Source organism: Schistocerca cancellata, chromosome 1 (assembly GCF_023864275.1).
Source record: "Schistocerca cancellata isolate TAMUIC-IGC-003103 chromosome 1, iqSchCanc2.1, whole genome shotgun sequence".
NCBI classification, from domain to species: Eukaryota; Metazoa; Arthropoda; class Insecta; order Orthoptera; family Acrididae; genus Schistocerca; species Schistocerca cancellata.
The window spans coordinates 362792866-362815009 of record NC_064626.1 but is presented as its reverse complement, the minus strand read 5'-3'; the positions used below and the strand labels follow the sequence as shown (position 1 = coordinate 362815009).

At 40.2% G+C, this 22144-nt stretch overlaps 1 protein-coding gene across 2 annotated transcripts in view; it reads left to right on the top strand.

Moving 5' to 3' along the window:
• The window catches only part of LOC126174517 (PAS domain-containing serine/threonine-protein kinase), a 284535-nt gene that overhangs the window by 53286 nt on the left and 209105 nt on the right, over window positions 1-22144 (top strand). For both annotated transcript variants that reach the window (XM_049921043.1, XM_049921042.1), the window contains exons 5-7: window positions 8238-8506; window positions 10331-10504; window positions 10612-10728. In XM_049921043.1, the coding sequence (XP_049777000.1) occupies window positions 8238-8506; window positions 10331-10504; window positions 10612-10728 (560 nt within the window). The remainder of the gene's footprint in view (window positions 1-8237; window positions 8507-10330; window positions 10505-10611; window positions 10729-22144) is intronic.

Below are 22144 nucleotides of genomic sequence, written 5' to 3'. Positions count from 1 at the left end.
GGGTAAGGAGTCATTCCAATCCCGGGAGCGGAAAGACTTACCTTAGGGGGAAAAAAGGACGGGTATGCGCGCGGACACACACACACACACCACACACACACACACACACACACACACACAGAAGCAGACATATTAAAAGGCAAAGAGTTTGGGCAGAGATGTCAGTCGAGGCGGAAGTGCAGAGGCAAAGATGTTGTTGAATGACAGGTGAGGTATGAGTGGCGGCAACTTGAAATTAGCGGAGATTGAGGCCTGGTGGATAACGGGAAGAGAGGATACATTGAAGGGCAAGTTCCCATCTCCTGAGTTCGGATAGGTTGGTGTTAGTGGGAAGTATCCAGATAACCCAGACGGTGTAACACTGTGCCAAGATGTGCTGGCCGTGCACCAAGGCATGTTTAGCCACAGGGTGATCCTCATTACCAACAAACACTGTCTGCCTGTGTCCATTCATGTGAATGGACAGTTTGTTGCTGGTCATTCCCACATAGAAAGCTTCACAGTGTAGGCAGGTCAGTTGGTAAATCACGTGGGTGCTTTCACACGTGGCTCTGCCTTTGATTGTGTACACCTTCCGGGTTACAGGACTAGAGTAGGTGGTGGTGGGAGGGTGCATGGGACAGGTTTTACACCGGGGGCGGTTACAAGGGTGGGAGCCAGAGGGTAGGGAAGGTGGTTTGGGGATTTCATAGGGATGAACTAAGAGGTTACGAAGGTTAGGTGGACGGCGGAAAGACACTCTTGATGGAGTGGGGAGGATTTCATGAAGGATGGATCTCATTTCAGGGCAGGATTTGAGGAAGTCTTATCCCTGCTGGAGAGCCACATTCAGAGTCTGATCCAGTCCCGGAAAGTATCCTGTCACAAGTGGGGCACTTTTGGGATTCTTCTGTGGGAGGTTCTGGGTTTGAGGAGATGAGGAAGTGGCTCTGGTTATTGGCTTCTGTACCAGGTCGGGAGGGTAGTTGCGGGATGCGAAAGCTGTTTTCAGGTTGTTGGTGTAATGGTTCAGGGATTCCGGACTGGAGCAGATTAGTTTGCCACGAAGACCTAGGCTGTAGGGAAGTGACCGTTTGATGTGGAATGGGTGGCAGCTGTCATAATGGAGGTACTGTTGCTTGTTGGTGGGTTTGATGTGGACAGACGTGTGAAGCTGGCCATTGGACAAATGGAGGTCAACGTCAAGGAAAGTGGCATGGGATTTGGAGTAGGACTAGGTGAATCTGATGGAACCAAAGCAGTTGAGGTTGGAGAGGAAATTCTGGAGTTCTTCTTCACTGTGAGTCCAGATCATGAAGATGTCATCAATAAATCTGTACCAAACTTTGGGTTTGCAGGCCTGGGTAACCAAGAAGGCTTCCTCTAAGCGACCCATGAATAGGTTGGCGTACAAGGGGGCCATCCTGGTACCCATGGCTGTTCCCTTTAATTGTTGGTATGTCTGGCCTTCAAAAGTGGGTCAGGATGAAGGTAATGAGGAAAGAGGTTTTAGGTAGGGTGGCAGGTGATCGGCGTGAAAGGAACTGTTCCATCGCAGCGAGGCCCTGGACATTCGGAATATTTGTGTATAAGGAAGTGGCATCAATGGTTACAAGGATGGTTTCTGGGGGTAACAGACTTGGTAAGGATTCCAGGCGTTCGAGAAAGTGGTTGGTGTCTTGGATGAAGGATGGGAGACTGCATGTAATGGGTTGAAGGTGTTGATCTACATAGGCAGAGATACGTGTTGTGGGGGCTTGGTAACCAGCTACAATGGGGTGGCCGGGATGATTGGGTTTGTGAATTTTAGGAAGAAGGTAGGGGTGCGGGGTGTCGGTGGGGTCAGGAGGTTGATGGAGTCAGGTGAAAGGTTTTGTAGGGGGCCTAAGGTTCTGAGGATTCCTTGAAGCTCTGCCTGGACATCAGGAATGGGATTACCTTGGCAAACTTTGTATGTGGTGTTGTCTGAAAGCTGACGCAGTCCCTCAGCCACATACTCCCGACGATCAAGTACCACTGTCGTGGAACCCTTGTTCGCCGGAAGAATGACGATGGAACGGTCAGCTTTCAGATCACAGATAGCTTGGGCTTCAGCAGTGGTGATGTTGGGAGTAGGATTAAGGTTTTTTTATGAAGGATTGAGAGGCAAAGCTGGAAGCCAGAAATTCCTGGAAGGTTTGGAGGGGGTGATTTTGAGGAAGAGGAGGTGGGTCCCGCTGTGACGGAGGACGGAACTGTTCCAGGCAGGGTTCAATTTGGATAGTGTCTTGGGGAGATGGATCATTAGGAGTAGGATTAGGATCATTTTTCTTCGTGGCAAAGTGATATTTCCAGCAGAGAGTACGAGTGTAGGACAGTAAACCTTTGACGAACGTCGTTTGGTTGAATCTGGGAGTGGGGCTGAAGGTGAGGCCTTTGGATAGGACAGAGGTTTCGGATTGGGAGAGAGGTTTGGAGGAAAGGTTAACTACTGAATTGGGGTGTTGTGGTTCCAGATTGTGTTGTTTGGAATTTTGAGGTTTTGGAGGGAGTGGAGCTGGAAGTGGGAGATTGAGTAGATGGGAGAGACTGGGTTTGTGTGCAATGAGAGGAGGTTGAGGTTTGCTGGAAAGGTTGTGAAGGGTGAGTGAGTTGCCTTTCCGGAGGTGGGAAACCAGGAGATTGGATAGTTTTTTAAGGTGGAGGGTGGCATGCTGTTCTAATTTGCGGTTGATCTGTAGGAGGATGCTCTGAACAGCCGGTGTGGATGTGGGATAGGAAAGATTGAGGACTTTTATTAAGGATAGGAGTTGACGGGTGTGTTCATTGGCTGAGTTGATGTGTAGGTGAAGGATTAGGTGGGTGAGGGCAATGGATTGTTCAGTTTGGAACTGGTATAGGGATTGATGGAAAGAAGGGTTGCAGCCAGAGATGGGAACTTAAAGTGTGAGGCCTTTGGGGGTAATGCCAAATGTCAGACAAGCCTGAGAAAATAAAATATGCGAGCGTAATCTGGCTAGGGTGAAGGCATGTTTGTGGAGGGAATGTAAATAAAACTTAATGGGGTCGTTGTGGGGGTGTTGTGAGGGTGGCATGGTATTAGAAGGTGGAAAGTGTAACATGAGGCTGAAATGAAAATGAAAATAAAAATATATGGGGAGAGATAAAGGTGAACTAGAAAGCAACTGGAGATCTGGTGTGAAAAAAGGCGAAAAAGTGTTGGTTAGAGCTGGGCTATGTTGATCCTGTGGTGAACTTGTGTAGGTAGACAACCATGTGTATAAAGGTTAGGTGGTTGTGTTGCCGCCAAAACACGTTAAAGGGTGGAGAAAAAACTACGGGTAAATGTATTAAAAGGAGTGGTTTTGTGGTGGCAGATTATGAAAATTAGGCTAACAATTGTCTGACGAAGAAATGACGTTAAAACCTGTGGGAAGCGGCTAAAAATGGTCAGTGATGTGAGAAAAATGGAAATGGAAATAAAGCAAAAGTTAGTAGAACTAGCCGAAATGGTTGTTTAATAGGTGAAAGGAACTGTTTGTGAACTAGAAACGGTGGATTTTATAGCAGTGGTAGTGTTGAAAGCATATACATGGCTTGTGTCTGTATATGTGTGGATGGATATGTGTGTGTGTGCGCGCGAGTGTATACCTGCCCTTTTTTCCCCCTAAGGTAAGTCTTTCCGCTCCCGGGATTGGAATGACTCCTTACCCTCTCCCTTAAAACCCAAATCCTTTTGTCTTTCCCTCTCCTTCCCTCTTTCCTGACGAGGCAACCGTTGGTTGCGAAAGCTAGAATTTTGTGTGTATGTTTGTGTTTGTTTGTGTGTCTATCGACATGCCAGTGCTTTCGTTTGGTAAGTCACATCATCTTTGTTTTTAGATATGTTTTTTCCCATGTGGAATGTAACTGTATTTTTAAAATTCTCAAAAAAATATATGTGAAAGATACACTTTACATCTATATATTCAGAAAGTTTCAACTTGGGATGAGCACGGGATCACTATCAAAAGCAATTTTATGTTTACCACGATTCTCCAAAATCATGGTCAGATAGGTGAATTTCTATTATTTTGCTACACATGAAAATATTACAGTGTTACATTTTGTTACATGGTCCACAAATTGTACTTTTGAAAGGAATAACTGCTTATTAAACTTTGCTGCTAACTATTTATTAATAGCTGTAAAACCACAGGAAAAAAAGAGAAAAGGAAGCCATGTCTCATTTTAATGATTAAATATAAAATGATTCTTTGGTGTTACTATCTGCAATCTATTCAGTATTTTATCTCTGGTTAATATTGTCAGCAGTTTTCACCTATTGTTGAAAGTGACCCACACCTTCTTTTGTTGTGAGGCAGCTGTAGTGAAATTATGTGATTAACTCTGAAATGTGTTTTGAATCTAGCTTAAAGGTACTTTTGTACAAACCTCACAAGAGTAAGTTTGTATGGCTACAACCAGTTAATGTTTGCATACTATTAACATAATGAAATATTTTTTTTTACAGGAAGTGAAAGAATAGAGAAGAAATATTATGTAGCATTGAATACAGAAAGCTGTGGCATTCAACTTCAAAAACATTTTTTTAAAATTAGTTTGTTCACTTGAGAAATATAAAATGCCTAAAATTTCAGCTTTGTGCTGTAATCCATTTAATGAAAAGGGCCACAAGAAAAACTTATGGCCAGTTTCACAATGGATGATAGCAAGAAAACCTTTCTTAACTTTAAATCAAAAAGTGTGTGACAACTTTCGTAAAAAAATTGCACGAGTAGAAATTTGTGATATGTCTAGCACAGAAAATGATGATGATCTACTGTATTCTGTGGTGAAACAAGAAAGTGAAAAGGTTTTATGTGATAGTGACATACAAGACATTGCAGCAAGTGAGGCCTTAGAAAGGTTGAATGCTTCTTTGCAGTCCTTTGGTGAATCGCCAATTAAGAAGAAATTACTGTGTGAAGCAAAATATCTGAAGGAAAAATTAATTAAATTAACTTCAACAATTCAAACAAAGGTATTGTTTCCTTCCGGAAAAGAAGAGGAGGTACATGATCATGAAGAATCTGAGATGATCAGTCAGCTAAAAGATAAATTTCGTACATGTACATCTCGAAGTAAACAGATGGAAATTCTTATCATTTTACCTAAAAGCTGGAGTGTTAAGAAGCTTCAAGATGAATTTAACGTAACAAATTACATGGCTCGAAGAGTAAAAGATTTGGTGAAGGCCAAGGGAATTATGTCTTCACCAAACCCAAAACCTGGCAAGACTCTTGATCAAACAACTGCTGATTTTGTTAGAAACTTTTATTGTTCTGATGAGGTAAGCAGGGCAATGCCTGGGAAAAAAGATTTTGTGCTTGTGAGAGATAACAGAGAAAAACTGCAAGTACAAAAACAGCTAGTTTTAAGTAATTTGAAAGAAATTTACGTGAACTTTAAAGACAATCATCCAGAGCTCCACATTGGCTTTTGAAGTTTGCAGACGTACGTCCCAAAAATTGTGTTTTAGCTGGAAGTGTTGGTACACATACAGAGTGTGTGTGTGTGTGTGTGTGTGTGTGTGTGTGTGTGTGTGTGTGTGTGTGTGTGTGTACTACCCATCAAAACTTCAAACTCATGCTGACTGGATGTAACATTCCTCAGCTGACAAAGAATGAAGATAATCCAATAAAAACTTACAAAGACTGCATTGCAAGAGTTGTATGTAATCCGTCATTACCTGCTTGTCATTTTGGTGAATGTAAATTCTGCCCTGGCCCAGAAACATTTAAGACATATTTACAAGATTTGTTGAATACTAATGATATTGATAATATAACTTCTCAGCAATGGGTTTCTGTTGATCACACATCTCTAGAAACAATCATAAAATCATCTGACAACTTTATTGTTTTTGATAAATTAAAATCGTTTACATGACATTCATTTGTTGCTAGTCAACAATTAACCTTCCAAAAGAGACTGAGAAATGAACTTAAAGAAGGTGAGGTCTTAGCGATCTGTGACTTTTCTCAGAATTACTCCTTTGTAATCCAGGACGAAGTTCAAGGCTATCACTGGACAAACAAGCAAGCAACGATTCATCCCATTGTTGCTTATTACAAGGATGGGAACAAACTGGAGCAACCAAGTCTTTTAATCATATCAGAATGCCTAACACATGACACTGTTGCTGTGCATTTGTTCCGATCGTATTTGATGGACTTCCTGACTGTTAAATTCGGTATAAAACCAATAAAAATATATTAGTTCTCTGAGGAAGCAGCAGCTCATTATAAAAATAGGAAGAACTTTATCAACCTGACCCATCATGAAGAAGATTTCCAAACTGACGCTGAGTGGCATTTTTCAACCATCTTGCATGGGAATCGAGCTAGTGATGGTGTGGGTGGAACAGTTGACTTGCAGCTCGAGCAAGTCTGCAACGGCCATACAGTGGTCAAATAATGACACCAAAACAACTTTATATGTTTGTCAAGGATAACATAGAAGGAATGAATTTAAAGTATGCTACTAAAGATCACAAAAATGAAGAAATGAAACTTATGGAGATTTGAGAAATGTTGCAAAATTGTAGGGACACACAAACTTCACACTTTTATTCCTTTTAGCAAGGACAAAATAATAACAAAAGTGTATTCAAACTCTGATGATAGTAAACTTGAACTGGTGACAGTTTCTGACAGTGATACAATACCGTTCAAAGACATAAAAGTATTTGTTGCTTGTGATTATAATGGATTCTGGTGGTTAACCTGTGTAGTTGAAAAAAATCAGGAGAAGGATGAAATCACAGTTAGTTTCTTACATCCACATGGACCGTCACCATCTTTTACATTTTTGAATCATCCAGACATTCTTTCCATAAACAGTAGGGAAGTAGTGGCAATGGTGAACCCTCAAAGTGCTACAGGGCGAACATATAAGTTATCCAGTTCAGAAATGTTGATGTGCAACAGACTGATTAGTTTGAAGTATGAAGAAGTGCATTAATTGGATGCCTATTTGTAAATAATAGTAATTACTAACTGAATTTAGGTCTGATCTCAGGTATTCATATTTCTGTATTTTTTATTTTTTTTTTTTAAGTTTTCAGTTTGTATTTATTAATTACAGAAGCATAAAACATATGTTCTTTTGTCAGTTATAAGTTATTTTTAATTTCCACATTTTACAACAACATATAGCTGGTGAGAAGTAGGCCTAATATCTAAAATAAATTAGTTTTTACAAATTTTTAAAGCACCACCCTTAACGAAAAATTGCTTTTGATAGTGATCCCACGCTCATCCCAAGTTGAAACTTTCGCAATATGTAGATGTAAAGTGTATCTTTCACATATATTTTTTTGAGAATTTTAAAAATACAGTTTTTCAAAATTTGGTAAATTCAACAATGTTTTTTTTTTTTTAACAATTTGTGCATATATATTAAACTAATGATGTTTGGTATCATATAAAAGCTCTTTAAAAGAGCTTTTCAATGAAGTAAATTTTACTGTTCTAGCTTAATTAGAACACGAGTTGTAAAGAAAACAACATTGTTCTGCGAGTCAAAAATTTGTCATCTTTTCAATTTTTGAAGGTCAATTACTCAGTAACTTTTCGTCAGAAAAATGTGAAAAAATTAATTTGTATCATGATTTATGTATAATGTATGCATACATAATTTAAAAAAAAAATCTGAGTGTGTCAGGTTGTAGCGCTTGTTGATTTGACATGGAATTATCCTTGCCCGAAAACTATGAATTGAAACTTTGTCCAGAAACGACATTCATCATAAGGCTGCATCATTTGTTATAAATATCATGTTTCATACTAGCTGCCCCATGTTCTTTGCCTCATCAGTTAAAAGAAATGTAAGTTTCATTTCATTGTTACTTTTTATCTGTGCAACGAGCTTAGGAAAGAAATGTGCCACAAAAGCTATCAATTAGCCACCAAGAAATGATCAATCTCAGCAGAACTATTAGTTTCCATAGAATATATGTGTTGACAACAGTTTCTTGTGCTGGCTGCCTTGTCCCTATTTCCACCCCATCCTCTTCGCCTTCCATTACTCACCATGAGACAGTCAGTTTCTAACTGTCGAGACATGATTGTGAGCCAGCTCGCAAATCGGTGAGCAGGCATGATATAGCCTGCCTTCATTCCTATATGAACTGCGATGCAAAACTGAATTTCAATTTGTAAATAGTTTTATTATCTTATTCTTAGTAGTTTTTAAATTAAAGATACAGACTCACTGATGCCTATCTCTTATGACAGGAGATGGACTGAACACGTGCAGCTTCTCAGCTGGGAGATGCCGTGGATCATTTTCAATGAGCCGTTTTCCAGAGTCAAGTGGAGCAAAGCTGGCCCAACCTGTCAGTGATGCTGCGTGCAACACACGACCTTTGCAAGGCATAAGTGATTCAGCATGGTCATTTAGCAGTAGCTTCATCAGTGCTGTAGGAGGTGTTAGCACTAGTTATCCCATTGCACCCATGAATCCAAATAAAGCTGTTTTCACAATCGACATGAAAACATCACAGGTAAAAAAAATATTGTATAAAAAGGAAACATTTTCAAAGTATAATTCTACCTGGTGTGCCTTTCATAGTTCTTAGTCACAGAGGGATTAAAATGTTGTTTTCTTAAGTTGTGCACTTGCACAAGTTTGCATCTGAACGGATGAGAAAGCTGTTTTGACTAAATGTTGTAGTTTTCAGTTCTGATGGAGCAGCATTGTTTAAATGATTGTAGATGTAGATTTAAAATGACATAGATTGCATTCAATAATCAATACAATTATTGTGCATGCATTTTGTGACTGTTCTAGATTCTGCAAAAGTGGTAAATGACTTTGCCTGTGAATGCTGAATGGAAGTAATAGTTACAGTATAGTTTGTGATTTAGACTTTTTCATCTTTTCCTCAAGTGATGAGCGAGTTGTATTTCTGTATGCTATTTCAACACAACTTATGTACACACAGATGGTCAACGTGTTTTCCACACTGGCAATATTTTTGTGCCAGACCCACTTGCCAACTTACAAAAAATGCCCTTTACTTGTTTTAAATTAATTTTGTTTGTGTTTGTAATGTAGTTTGTTAACAAAACAAATTGTATCTGAAAAGTGAATTTAATTGAATTAAAACAGATAATCATCCAAACCAAATTGAGATTATTAAGTAATTACAGTTGACTATTTAGAATGCAATTTAGATGCACAGAATTTTTTCTACAATCAGAATTGTCATAACATCACGAGTCTTATTAATCTGTGTGTTTTAGTGTGTCTACTTCACATGGCGATCTTAATGAGGGAATTTAATATGGGTGTCTTGTTCTTGTTTGCAACAGTTAGACATTCTGTAAATAATTCAGAACAGTCAGTCACACAAGTGCTTGTAACTCTAATGGATACCTATTGATTGCAGTAAAAAATAAAGTTTTGTCATAATTTGACATTTCTTCCAGGTTTTCAGGAAGTTAGAGATTCTTTTCTTTTCTGCTTTCACTAGTTGTTTCAACCTGAGATAAGAGGACATGTATGTATGCAAAAAGGAAACAACAGGAAAAAGTTTAGTATAGTATTGTGCTCTTAGCCAAGTTTGTTCAATAACGATATTATCTACATTTCTTTGGCAGCAATGGTGGTAGTTGCAGAGACAGTAAAATTTGCATCTCCTGTGGAGGTAAATGCATAAAGATAGAAGTCTCTCAGGAAATCAATCGTGTAAGTGGTGAATTTTGCTATGCCTTACACAGCTGGTTTCCTGGGATACTTTTATCAGGGTCACCTTGGAGGTCATACACTAGCAGTACATGGTATGTATATGGTAGCAATGTCAGATGCCCATTCAGCTGGATATTCTTGTTATAACACATACTTTTTCCAGAAGTCGGTGAATAGATTTCCAAAGTAATCAGCACATTTAAAACAGTTTCTAAGATTTAATATAATTGGATAGATAAACAAAATTTACCCACCAACTGGCAACAGAAGAAAACACACACAGAAGGTATGGAAATTTCATAACTTTTGGGTGTGTTTTCTCCTTAGTCGTTTCGTAAGCAGATTTTTTTTTTATGTATCCAGTTGTCAAAAAAAAAAGATTATTTTAGTTGATATGTTAGTTTCTAAGGTTTGACGTTTATTATGTTCCCCAAATATATATTTGTTGGATAAGCCATATAAGAATGAACACAGTTCTGTTAAACTGAAACATTAAAAACCAGTTGGTAGTGAACTTGTTCTCATTTATTTTTCCTCTAAAAATGCCTTAGCAGAAATTAAAATGATTATTGTGTAGATTACTTCCTCTGTCTGCATTCACTTGATGAAGACAATATATTTTTCGTTTTATTTTCAGATTCTTGTTGTAAATGGTGTTGCTTGCAATCTTCTGGGATATAATCCTGATGAACTGTGTCAGGTTAAATTAACACAGCTCTTGTGTGGGCGACACAAAAATCACGTCACTGCATTAGCAGAAGAACAGCTGGAGTTGAAGGACGGGAATATGGTGTTTTTGAGTGGGAAAGTTGTGAGTTAGTTTGTTCCCTTCTTTTAATGGAAACAATTTTTTTGGTCTTTTTGTTGGTGTTGTGAAAATTTCAATTTTAGTTGCTATGCAACTTGTCATTTCTTTAGGTTGAAATGGTGACAAAGGATGAGAGAATTGTGCCAGTATCATTGTGGCTGAGGAAACTAGAAACTGATGCTAGATGCCTGGCTGTAGCTGAACCTGTAGAACGGAGAGTAGCAAATGTAAGTTGCCTTCTATGCATATTATAAATTAAAGTCCCCTGATCCATTTTTCTGCCTGTACGCGAAGACTAATCTCAGGATATACTGTTGGGATTTTGACACAGTTTTCAATAATAGGTAAACAAGGTAACGAGGAAGGATTGTATATATAATCTATTATCACTTTACCAGACAAGCTGTCCAGCCATTGATAATCAGTGTTTCTGTGCAAAGCTAGAGAGGGTTGCTACTTAAATAATTTTATAGCTACTACAGATTTCATGATATACACTGATGCATATGATTGCTGCCAGTATTTCTTCCTGTCTCTGGATGCCCCACACATTGAAAACTTGGCATGATGCATCACAACTAAAAGAAGATGGTTTCAGTTGCCTGAGACTGCAGTCGTGTGTGTGTGTGTGTGTGTGTGTGTGTGTGTGTGTGTGTGTGTGTGTGTGTGTGTGTTGTTGACAAAGGCCATTCGCTGAAAGCTTTAAGTGTGAAAATCTTTTTGTTGTGCCTATCTGCAGCTCAGCGACTCCACTAAATGGTGAGTGGCAGCATTCTTTCTCATAATATAGTTCTGGGTGGAGGTTTTAATTTGCCGGATATAGACTGGGAGACACAAACGTTCATAACGGGTGGCAAGGACAAAGAATCCAGTGAAATTTTTTTAAGTGCTTTATCTGATAACTACCTTGAGCAGTTAAACATAGAACTGACTCGTGGCGATAACATATTAGACCTTCTGGTGACAGACAGACTCGAACAATTTGAAACAGTTAACACAGAACAGGGAATCAGCGATCATAAAGCGGTTACGGCATCGATGATTTCAACCGTAAATAGAAATATTGAAAAAGGTAGGAAGATTTTTCTGTTTAGAAAAAGTGACAAAAAGCAGATTACAGAATACCTGACGGCTCAACACAAAAGTTTTGTCTAAAAGTACAGATAGTGTTGAGGATCAGTGGACAAAGTTCAAAACCATCGTTCAATATGCGTTAGATGAGTATGTGCCAAGCAAGATCATAAGAGATGGAAAAGAGCCACCATGGTACAACAACCAAGTTAGAAAACTGCTGTGGAAGCAAAGGGAACTTCACAGCAAACATAAACATAGCCAAAGCCTTGCATACAAACAAAAATTACGCGAAGCGAAATGTAGTGTGAGGAGGGCTATGCGAGAGGCGTTCAATGAATTCGAAAGTAAAGTTCTATGTACTGACTTGGCAGAAAATCCTAAGAAATTTTGGTCTTATGTCAAAGCGGTAGGTGGATCAAAACAAAATGTCCAGGCACTCTGTGACCAAAATGGTACTGAAACAGAAGATGACAGACTAAAGGCCGAGATACTAAATGCCTTTTTCCAAAGCTGTTTCACAGAGGAAGATTGCACTGTAGTTCCTTTTAGATTGTTGCACAGATGACAAAATGGTAGATATCGAAATAGACGACAGAGGGATAGAGAAACAATTAAAATCGCTCAAAAGAGGAAAGACCGCTGGACCTGATGGGATACCAGTTCGATTTTACACAGAGTACATGAAGGAACTTGCCCCCCTTCTTGCAGCGGTGTACCGTAGGTCTCTAGAAGAGTTTAGCGTTCCAAAGGATTGGAAAAGGGCACAGGTCATCCCCGTTTTCAAGAAGGGACGTCGAACAGATGTGCAGAACTATAGACCTACATCTCTAACGTCGATCAGTTGTAGAATTTTGGAACACGTATTATGTTCGAGTATAATGACTTTTCTGGAGACTAGAAATCTACTCTGTAGGAATCGGCATGGGTTTCGAAAAAGACGGTCGTGTGAAACCCAGCTCGCGCTATTCGTCCACGAGACTCGGAGGGCCATAGACACGGGTTCACAGGTAGATGCCGTGTTTCTTGACTTCCGCAAGGTGTTAGATACAGTTCCCCACGGTCGTTTCGTGATCAAAGTAAGAGCATATGGACTATCAGACCAATTGTGAGATTGGATTGAGGAGTTCCTAGATAACAGAATGCAGCATATCATTCTCGATGGAGAGAAGTCTTCCGAAGTAAGAGTGATTTCAGGTTGCCGCAGGGGAGTATCATGGGACTGTTGCTGTTCACAATATACATAAATGATCTGGTGGATGACATCGGAAGTTCACTGAGGCACATCAGATGATGCTGTGGTGTATCGAGAGGTTGTAACAATGGAAAATTGTACTGAAATGCAGGAGGATCTGTAACGAATTGACGCATGGTGCAGAGAATGGCAATTGAATCTCAATGTAGACAAGTGTAATGTGCTGCGAATACAAAGAAAGATAGATCCCTTATCATTTAGCTACAAAATAGCAGGTCAGCAACTGGAAGCAGTTAATTCCGTAAATTATCTGGGAGTACGCATTAGGAGTGATTTAAAATGGAATGATCGTATAAAGTTGATCGTCAGTAAAGCAGATGCCAGACAGAGGTACATTGGAAGAATCCTAAGGAAATGCAATTCGAAAACAAAGGAAGTAGGTTACAGTACGCTTGTTCGCCCACTGCTTGAATACTGGTCACCAGTGTGGGATCCGTACCAGATAGGGTTGGTAGAAGATATAGAGAAGATCCAACATAGAGCAGCGCGCTTCGTTACAGGATCATTTAGTAATCGTGAAAGCGTTACGGGGATGATAGATAAACTCCAGTGGAAGACTCTGCAGGAGAGACGCTCAGTAGCTCGGTACGGGCTTTTGTTGAAGTTTCGAGAACATACCTTCACCGAAGAGTCAAGCAGTATATTGCTCCCTCCTACGTATATCTCGCGAAGAGACCATGAGGATAAAATCAGAGAGATTAGAGCCCACACAGAAGCATACCAACAATCCTCCTTTCCACAAACAATATGAGACTGGGATAGAAGGGAGAACCGATAGAGGTACTCAGGGTACCCTCCGCCACACACCGTCGGGTGGCTTGCGGAGTATGGATGTAGATGTAGATATAGAATATTGTTACAGTCCATCCTGGATTTTCTGTTGTTTGAAAGCGAGGGTAAATATTTTCAGTGGATGATTGGATCCAACACCAGTATTTGCCACCTAATTGGAATGGTGGATCGTAGTCACAAGCCATAGCGTGTCTGTACCTACTTGTCAATATCTGAGGCTAGAAAATTTTTCGGTTTGTACCATATTGTTGCAAGTGTCACGCAGTCTCAGCCAATGACATTTCAACTGCAATGATGCGATGCAAACAGCCGGTGACATTTTGATTTGATAGTAGCTTGTCTTTCTGAGCAAATCATATATTTTGTTATACCATAGTGCACAGCTCCATGTTAGAGCACTTTGTGATGATAAAAATGTCACCTCATTTGAAATATTTGTTCTGAAGTATGAAGTATGTAAAAAGCTGTAATTATCTCTGAAACGAATAAGAAGTTGAATCATATTTGTTGATCTTGGTTATATCTTGATTACCAGAAATTTTAACATTGTTACTGAAGAGCATAACATCATTGTTTTAGTAATACATTGTAGCAAGTATATATTTGTGTTAGTAATTTAAGCCTCACACTATTATAAATTGCATGAAAATTGATTGAAATTTTATTCCTTCCAATAATTATTAATGGTAGTGATATTTATTACACTACTTGGGTGCAGAGACAGTAGTTAGTCTGAATGATATATGTTTCTTACAATGTTCTTTTTTTTTTAATTAACTTTGTTGTTGTCATATTCTGCTCCTTCAAGTACATTTTCGCAAAGGCATGTGGTATACTCTACTGTTGAATGTAGAATTACTTACTCCACCTCAACATACTTTAAATTTAGATCCAGTGACCAATAAACATGGAGATTCCTCCATATCTGTTGTATTCTATCAGTGTGCATTGCTTTTTTGTTGTTCTCATGCCAAGTGTTCAATGTACATAAAGATGTGTATGTAATTGTGGGACACTGGTATTAATGGTGCAACTACTGAAGTTACATGGACAGTCTCTTTGTAGTGTATATAGAGTAAAATAAAATTGCTGATTGGTTGCACCAAACATCACTTAAAGGATATGACTCACCACAAAATGTTTCTGATGAATAGACATATTAATCAGTATTGAGTACAACAATGCAGCTGACACCAATTACCATGCACTGTTAAACTTTTCAGAAATTTGGATCACTTGTGAAAATTTAAAACATGACCACACTAGCAAAATCACTATGGAGTATTGTGGTTTATGCAAATCTTGATTAGCAAGAATTTCATCTTACTTGAACTGCTGAAGACAGTTTGCCCCAGTTAGAAACAAGCAATAATTAATATTACTCTTAGACAGGCCTCTGTCCTCAGCGCCAGTTTCATTGTGATAATCAATGATTTGCCTCTTTGTGCACCACAGTCTCTAATCTACAATTCTGATGATACAGCTTCACTTACTTCACATCACAACATACCATCTCTTGATAAGATTATGTAGTACACACTCTACTCTACATAATCAGTGCCAAAAATGCAAAAAATTCTGCTAGATTTGTCAACAAATAAATGTGTGTAACCTTTTATGAATTCATATTGATGCCAAACTGTGTTAGAACAACATTTAGGAGTTATTCATAATTATCCTCTGATTGGCAACTAAAATAAAAGATAGAGGACTGTGAGAATGCAGGATATGCTGGAGGAACCATTCCCATCTGTGTAGTTCAGAGAAGTAGGAGTTGGTGGATGGGACAGATGCTGTACTGCGTCGACCAAAGTGCGATGAACCATGGGATGGAGGATTGGCATTAGGACTAGGACTGGGACAGGGATGGGGAAGGATATTCTGTAGGCTGGATGGACAACAGAACACTACTTTGGGTGATGTGTGTAGGATTGTGAGTGGAATATCCCTCATCTCAGGGCACGACGAGAGAGAGTCCAAGTCCTGGTGAAGTTTGTGGTTGAGCTTTTCAAGGTGAGAATGATGCTGAGTGATCAGAGAAGTGCAGGTTGGTGGCTGGTTAACAGGTCAGATATTGTCTGTTAGCCTATCGCTCATGTTATTTACAATCTTGTATGAACATGTGTGTCTCTTAACGATCATGTGTGTCAGTTTGTGATTGAACTAATTTAAATGGTGGTATGCCCTCTGCTTCTGCTTTAACATGTCTGACCTTCCTTCTAACTTCCTACATAGCTCGCTATACTTCGAAACTCTTCTATCATAAGTTTTCACATTCTTATTTTAAATCTTTTCTGACTATGGTTTCAGTCAGTCCGCCTGCCTCCTGAGCGTCCAACCATGAATTCCTGCTCATTCTGTAAAGGACCTTCTTTCTTTTATCTGTTCTTTACAGCGGAAACATTTCTTCACTAAACTCCCTACTGACAACAGCCAGCCAAAACCCTATGGTTCCAACAGCCCCCCATACTGTGATCCCTTCTCCCCTTGCAACCAGTCATCCCTGGATAATCTCTCAAGAATTCCTCACTTCTAACCTGGCCTCACCTTCCGAAACTAAATCCCCCCGCCCTCCTCCCCGTGAGTCCAACATCACTCCTATGGAACCCACTGCTATTTGTAACCTGAAAAACGACTCTTCTTGCAGACTGACTCCACAACAGTGGTCATGAATCATAGTGAGTGTGTAGCTGAGAGTCTCCACAAACTTTCCAATACTATTGTACACAAAACTTGGAACCATTATCCTATCTCAGAAGTCCAACAAGACTTCTAGCAGCTCCTCATGTTGTTAGTTCCATCCCAAAACCTGACACTTGAATCCAGCACTCCTACTACCTTTTACCTATTTCACAAACACAATCCCACATGTCTCCTTACTAGTCATTCCAACAGGGCTGGATACAGTGCTCCCACAGAATGAAGCTCTGTCTTTGTTCACCATCACCTCCAAACTGTTTCCTGTAACCTCCCATCCTACATTCAAAACATTGTTAACTTCCTTCACTGCCTTTTCACAGTTCCTGACCTGTTACCATCAGGCTCCTTGTGGCCACTGAGTATGACATACTTGTACATGAATATCCCCCATGTCCATGGACTTGTAACTATGGAACATTACCTTTCCCTCAATGTACTCCTTTTGTCTTGTTATGCAGCTGTGGAGTCATCTGTCCAAAGACCTGCCTCATTCCCACCACCCCTTCTTTTTGTTCTTCCCTACCGCCTCACCACCACCATCACTTGAGGTAACTGCTTTTAATAATCATGTATTGATATTCAACTTCACTGCGCTTGTGTGAGCACACATTTGGGTGGCTGTGTGGTTCTCTCTCTCTCTCTCTCTCTCTCTCTCTCTCTCTCTCTCTCTCTCTCTCTGTGTGTGTGTGTGTGTGTGTGTGTGTGTGTGTGTGTGTGTGTGTGTGTTTGCTAGAAAAAGTGAGTTGGAAAGGTAGTGTGAATGCAGTTTCCTTTCTTTGTGTCCCTGTGCTCCATGCTTCAGTCTGCTATAGGTGAGTGGCTGCCATTCCCTTATTTTACATATTGCTCTGTCCAGGGATTTCTGTTATTGTTACGAAAAATGTGAAAATTGCTAAAAAACACTCTGTACTTGCTTGTTGACTTCGCCTTTCAACATTTAGCGAGAGAAAGCATCGCCTGCAGGGGAAACAGCGGTTGTTGAAATTTTTCAGGTTAGCCACAAGTTGCACTTAGTATTTTTTACTGACCAGTTTCACCCAGTTTACCAACAACATTGTCAGAAAGTGTGCAATTTACGCTGTGGACTGTGTAAAATGTTACAAGCCATAAATTGACATGAAAGAACGTAATCAATTTCAAGTATGATAACTTTTATTCAGAGTGCAGTATAGCATTGATTATCCAGTTGTCGGTAAACTGAATGACCGTTTAACCAAACTGCTACTTTCTCGCTACACACCACACCAGCAAAACATGCCTCAAAACATGCACTTTCCTGAGTACATTAATTTTGTGTTCACCCCTTCTTCAATGTTTACATTTATTTATGAATTGTGAGCAGTGTTTGTTTACTTATGACATTTTAAAGTAGCTGCCGTAAAAACTTTTGTTGCAAAATTCTGGAACACCGTTAGTAAAGAAATAATGTTCACAATGCTTAAATAAATGTAAACATCTGAAATGGGCATCTTGGAATGTCAATGTGGAAAGATAAATGCCTATAAAATAGGTGCGGTATCCTAATAAGTCAACAATGAACAGACATGAATTATTCAGTAATATTAATATGAGAGAGAATAGTAAAACAAAATATAGCAATGAAAAGGCAATCCTGGTTGACAATCAATTAGGAGTAACTTTTCATTTTTTAGTCATATGCAGGTCATTAGTGTTGGAAACTTAGTGTGTTAATATGCCCAAAAACTGTTAGCAAACTTTTTTTTAATGTGTGTCCAAAAATACTGATGACTGATCACATAGGTACATGTTGCTTCTGTAACACTAAAATTAAGCCATCAATCCTTCATTCATTTTAAAAATTTTGAAAGCATGGAGAGTTTGAACTTAGCATATATTGGCTGTTTTACACAGAGGCCAAACTGGAAAAATACAAACAGAGTGGCAAATTATCAGACGGATAATGTTCAGTACATATGCCTGTTGGTAGTACAGTACTGAGACTATTTTGTTCAGCATCTATACTGTTAGTCAGTGATTCTAGCCCTCAGGAGCTTTGCATTCATTTGCTAGGTATGGGCTTGTTGACTCTGGGGTTCTTCAGCCGGGGACTGGTAAGCACTGCCAGTTCTGTCACCAAGAGCTCTGGGCATGCTTCAGTGACCAGCATGTGGCACTGCAGTTGAATTTTGTGTGGCACAGGGAATGGAGATCTTGTCTTCACTGCCCCAGTCATGCAGATGGTTAAAAATCTCTATTAAAAAAGCCCTCAATCTCACGATGTGCTGTGTTCTGATAGGATACATGGCTGTTGAGATGGAACAGTCGTTAGCAGGCATCTCAGAGGATCTTGCCGCACCTCTTGTTATGTAAGGCTTACATAGGCATGTGGAGCTCTGTCTAGGTTGACTTTTATTTCCCTAGTTGCCCATGGGACCAAGATGGATGCTTTGAAATTTCTATTCCTCCTCCGAGCAGAAAGGGTGGGCTCATGCAGGTAGTCCTCCCACCTCAGAATTTTTTCAGAATTGTAGTATGTGTAGTAACATAATATATGCTGCTAGTCAGAATGTATTTTTGTTATTTAAAAGCAAGGAGGCAATTTTTGAAAGAGTTTCACCTTTTTATGACCAAAAGGGGATTTCAGGTACGTTAAATCTGTTAGGTGTTGCTAAATTGGACACTGTTGACTGAAACCTCAATTTTTCAACAAGTGACAAACCTGCAGAGGGCCAAAAGTTTTGGGGAAAATGCCATTGAGATTGAGCTTCATACCACCTTGAACTACAATGAAGGTGTTGTGGCATGCAGAGACCTGATTGACATCTCCAAAGAAGACCTGAAAGTTGAATGGGTCCAAGAAGGCATTGTAGATGTGCAGAATATCATGATATTTGTGAAAAGTGATCTGATCAAACGTGACTTGTTCATCCTCACTTTGTCGCACAAAACTCCCAATGGATATTAAGGTAGATTTTCTTCACTTAACTGTGTGGCCCTATATCCCCACCCTATTGCATTTTTTTTAATGCCAGTGCCTTGAGCACACCACTCTTGGCTGTAAGGGAGAAGCCACTTGTGTCAAATGTGGTAACGCTGCCCATGAAGAAATCAGAAATTCATCACCTCCAAAATTTATGAATGCTCTGGGTCTTGCCCTGTCTAGAGTAAGGCCTGGAGTAGGGACTGCTGTGTCTTCCATGAAGAACAGAAGATACAGGGGATAAAAAAATAAGCATATCCTGTATAGTGAGGACAAAGTGATTTATAAGACCATGCAATGCAAACCCATTTTCGCTACCTCCATTACTTCAGTTGTTAAACAGCTGGTGGTTCAGAAGACCAATGCAAACAGCCCCTGCAGAAGTTGCCGAGGTTGGTGTTTTCAGTTCTAGTATGTGCTTTTGTCAATGCATTGTGCTACTGCAGTTACTTCAAAGCCTGTACTTCCTCCCAGAACATCAGAAAAAGCAGTAGTAGCCGATGTTGCGGAGCTCCCTGATCCTCAAAAGATTCAGTCTGGCCCAGTGCTGCCGCTACCATGGCTGCATTTGTGGCTCTGAAGCCTACCCAGGACAAAAAATCAAAGACAAAGGCAAATACTGAAATGCTGTTGGAGATTGGATGTGAGCAGTCTGACAATTTCAGTGTTGCTCTCTTAAACATTTCTCATGATTTGTTTTCGGAACTGATGTAGTGTGATGTTAACCTAGGACACTAATCTCGCCCCAAGCCTGAGCCTCCACCTACTATGGTCTCCCCTCCCTGGTGGAAAGATGTGGTGAAAGTGCTGTCCTCTTGGTAAATGGCCCCTATACTACAGTGGAACTTTAATGGGCCGACAGCACAGGTGCAGGAGTTGAATCTCCTGGCACAAGCACGGCCCCTGTGGTTGTGTTTACAAGAAACACCTTTTGAAAACACTGACGCCCCTGCACTCTGGTGCTGTATCCTTAAATGAAAGAATGACCTTACTGGGGTCAGAGCCAAGAGAGGGTTTGCTGTGTTTGTCAATAATAGACACCACTATTCTGCTCTCTCCTTAGTTACTGACCTAAAAAAAGGTAGCCATTGCAGTTCATGTGGGTCAGAAGATCACTATATGCTCACTAGATTTACCTCCACAAGATGCAATAGAATCTGATGCTCTCACAGGCCTGATTGAACAACTCCCCTGCCCATTTGTCCACTGGGTTATTTTAGTGCCCACAATGTCTTATGGGTCTTGAGCTATAATTGCCATAGGTGTCGAGTCTTAGAGAACATCATAAAGTCTCAGATGTTGTGCATCCTCAGTACAGGCACTCTCACTCATTTCTTGGCTGCTATTGGTTCGTTCTCAGCAATCAACCACTCTTCGTGGTCTCCTGCCCTTGCAAACTCAGCTCTGTGGAAAGCAGCCGATGTCCTTCATTCCAGTGACCTCTTCCCATTGTGAATCCATGTTCTGGAGTGAGCATTACGTGAATAGAACCCACCAAAATGGTTGGTCACCAGGGCTAACTGGATGTTGTTCAACCAGCTGGCTGTGTTGGATACTGCAACAGCTCACATTACACCAGTGAGCCATCATGCTGGTGACTTATCCATCCCAAAGTCCTCAGGTTACCTTAGGAGACAGCCTGTACCTTGGTGGACTGATGAGTGACGCTCAGCAGTCAGGGATAAGTGCGCAGCTCTTCAGCTATTTTGAGTACTGTCCAACAGCAGACAACATCTCAGCCTTTCAGGTCACGAGAGCCGAGGCTTGATGTGAAATTAAGGAGATTAGGAACAGGTCATGGCAAGCCCCATTCTACTTGTTCCACAGCAGCATGAAGACATTAGGACGACCTTCGGTAAACGCATCATTTACCAATAGCAACAGTGTTGAAACAAGGGTGTCTTCAAACAACACGCAGAGGCATCACTTAGGGGATGGCAGAGCATTTTGCAAAAACTACTGCCAATGTCAGCCAGGATCTGGTGTTTCACCACTATTGTGTGACTGTAGAGAGAGGCAAATTGCACTTCAGATCCAACAGTACTGAGTCCTACAACTGCTCTTTCCCCATTTGGGAGCTGGAATCACCACTAAGACTCATGACATTACATCCGGACATGACAAAATCTGGTACTGCATGCTTCAACATTTGCCTATAGTATCAAATGAAAACCTACTCGAATGTTTAAATTTCATGTGATACAGGTCACTTTCCCAACTTTTGGAGAGACAATTATGATTGTTCTCCTTAAACTACCAAAGAACCACACCTGTCCCACTCATTACTGTGAGCTGTATAGGAAAAACCCTGGAGAGAATGGTAACTGTCATCTGGTCTGGTTGTTAGAGACCGTGCAACTCCTTAGCCACTCCATGTGGATTCCAGAGATTCAGTCCACGGTCGACAACCTGACCATGTTAGAGGCAGCTAATCAGTAGACTTTCCTATGACAACATCACTGTCCCAGTATTTTCTTTGATATTAGTAAGGCATACAACACTGTGAAACACATTGTTCTAGAGCAACTTCATCAATGGGGCTTTTATGGCCACCTCTCCATCTTCATACAATCTTTCATGTTGAAATGTTTTTTTGCATTCCACGGTGGTGAAACACTAACAGATTGTTTGGATCAGGAGACTGATGATGTCCCTCAGGACAGTGTTTGAAGAGCAAACCCCTTTGCCATAGTCTTAAACAATATCACATCTGTGGTAAGGAGTCTTGTACAGTGCTCCGTATTTGTGGATGATTTTGCTGTTTTCTGTTCCTCCTCTAGGGTTGCTACAGCCAGTTGCCAGTTACAACTTACTGTGTAGAGATTAGAAGAGTAGGGTTCAAAGATCGGTTTTCATTTTTCCATATATATATATATATATATAT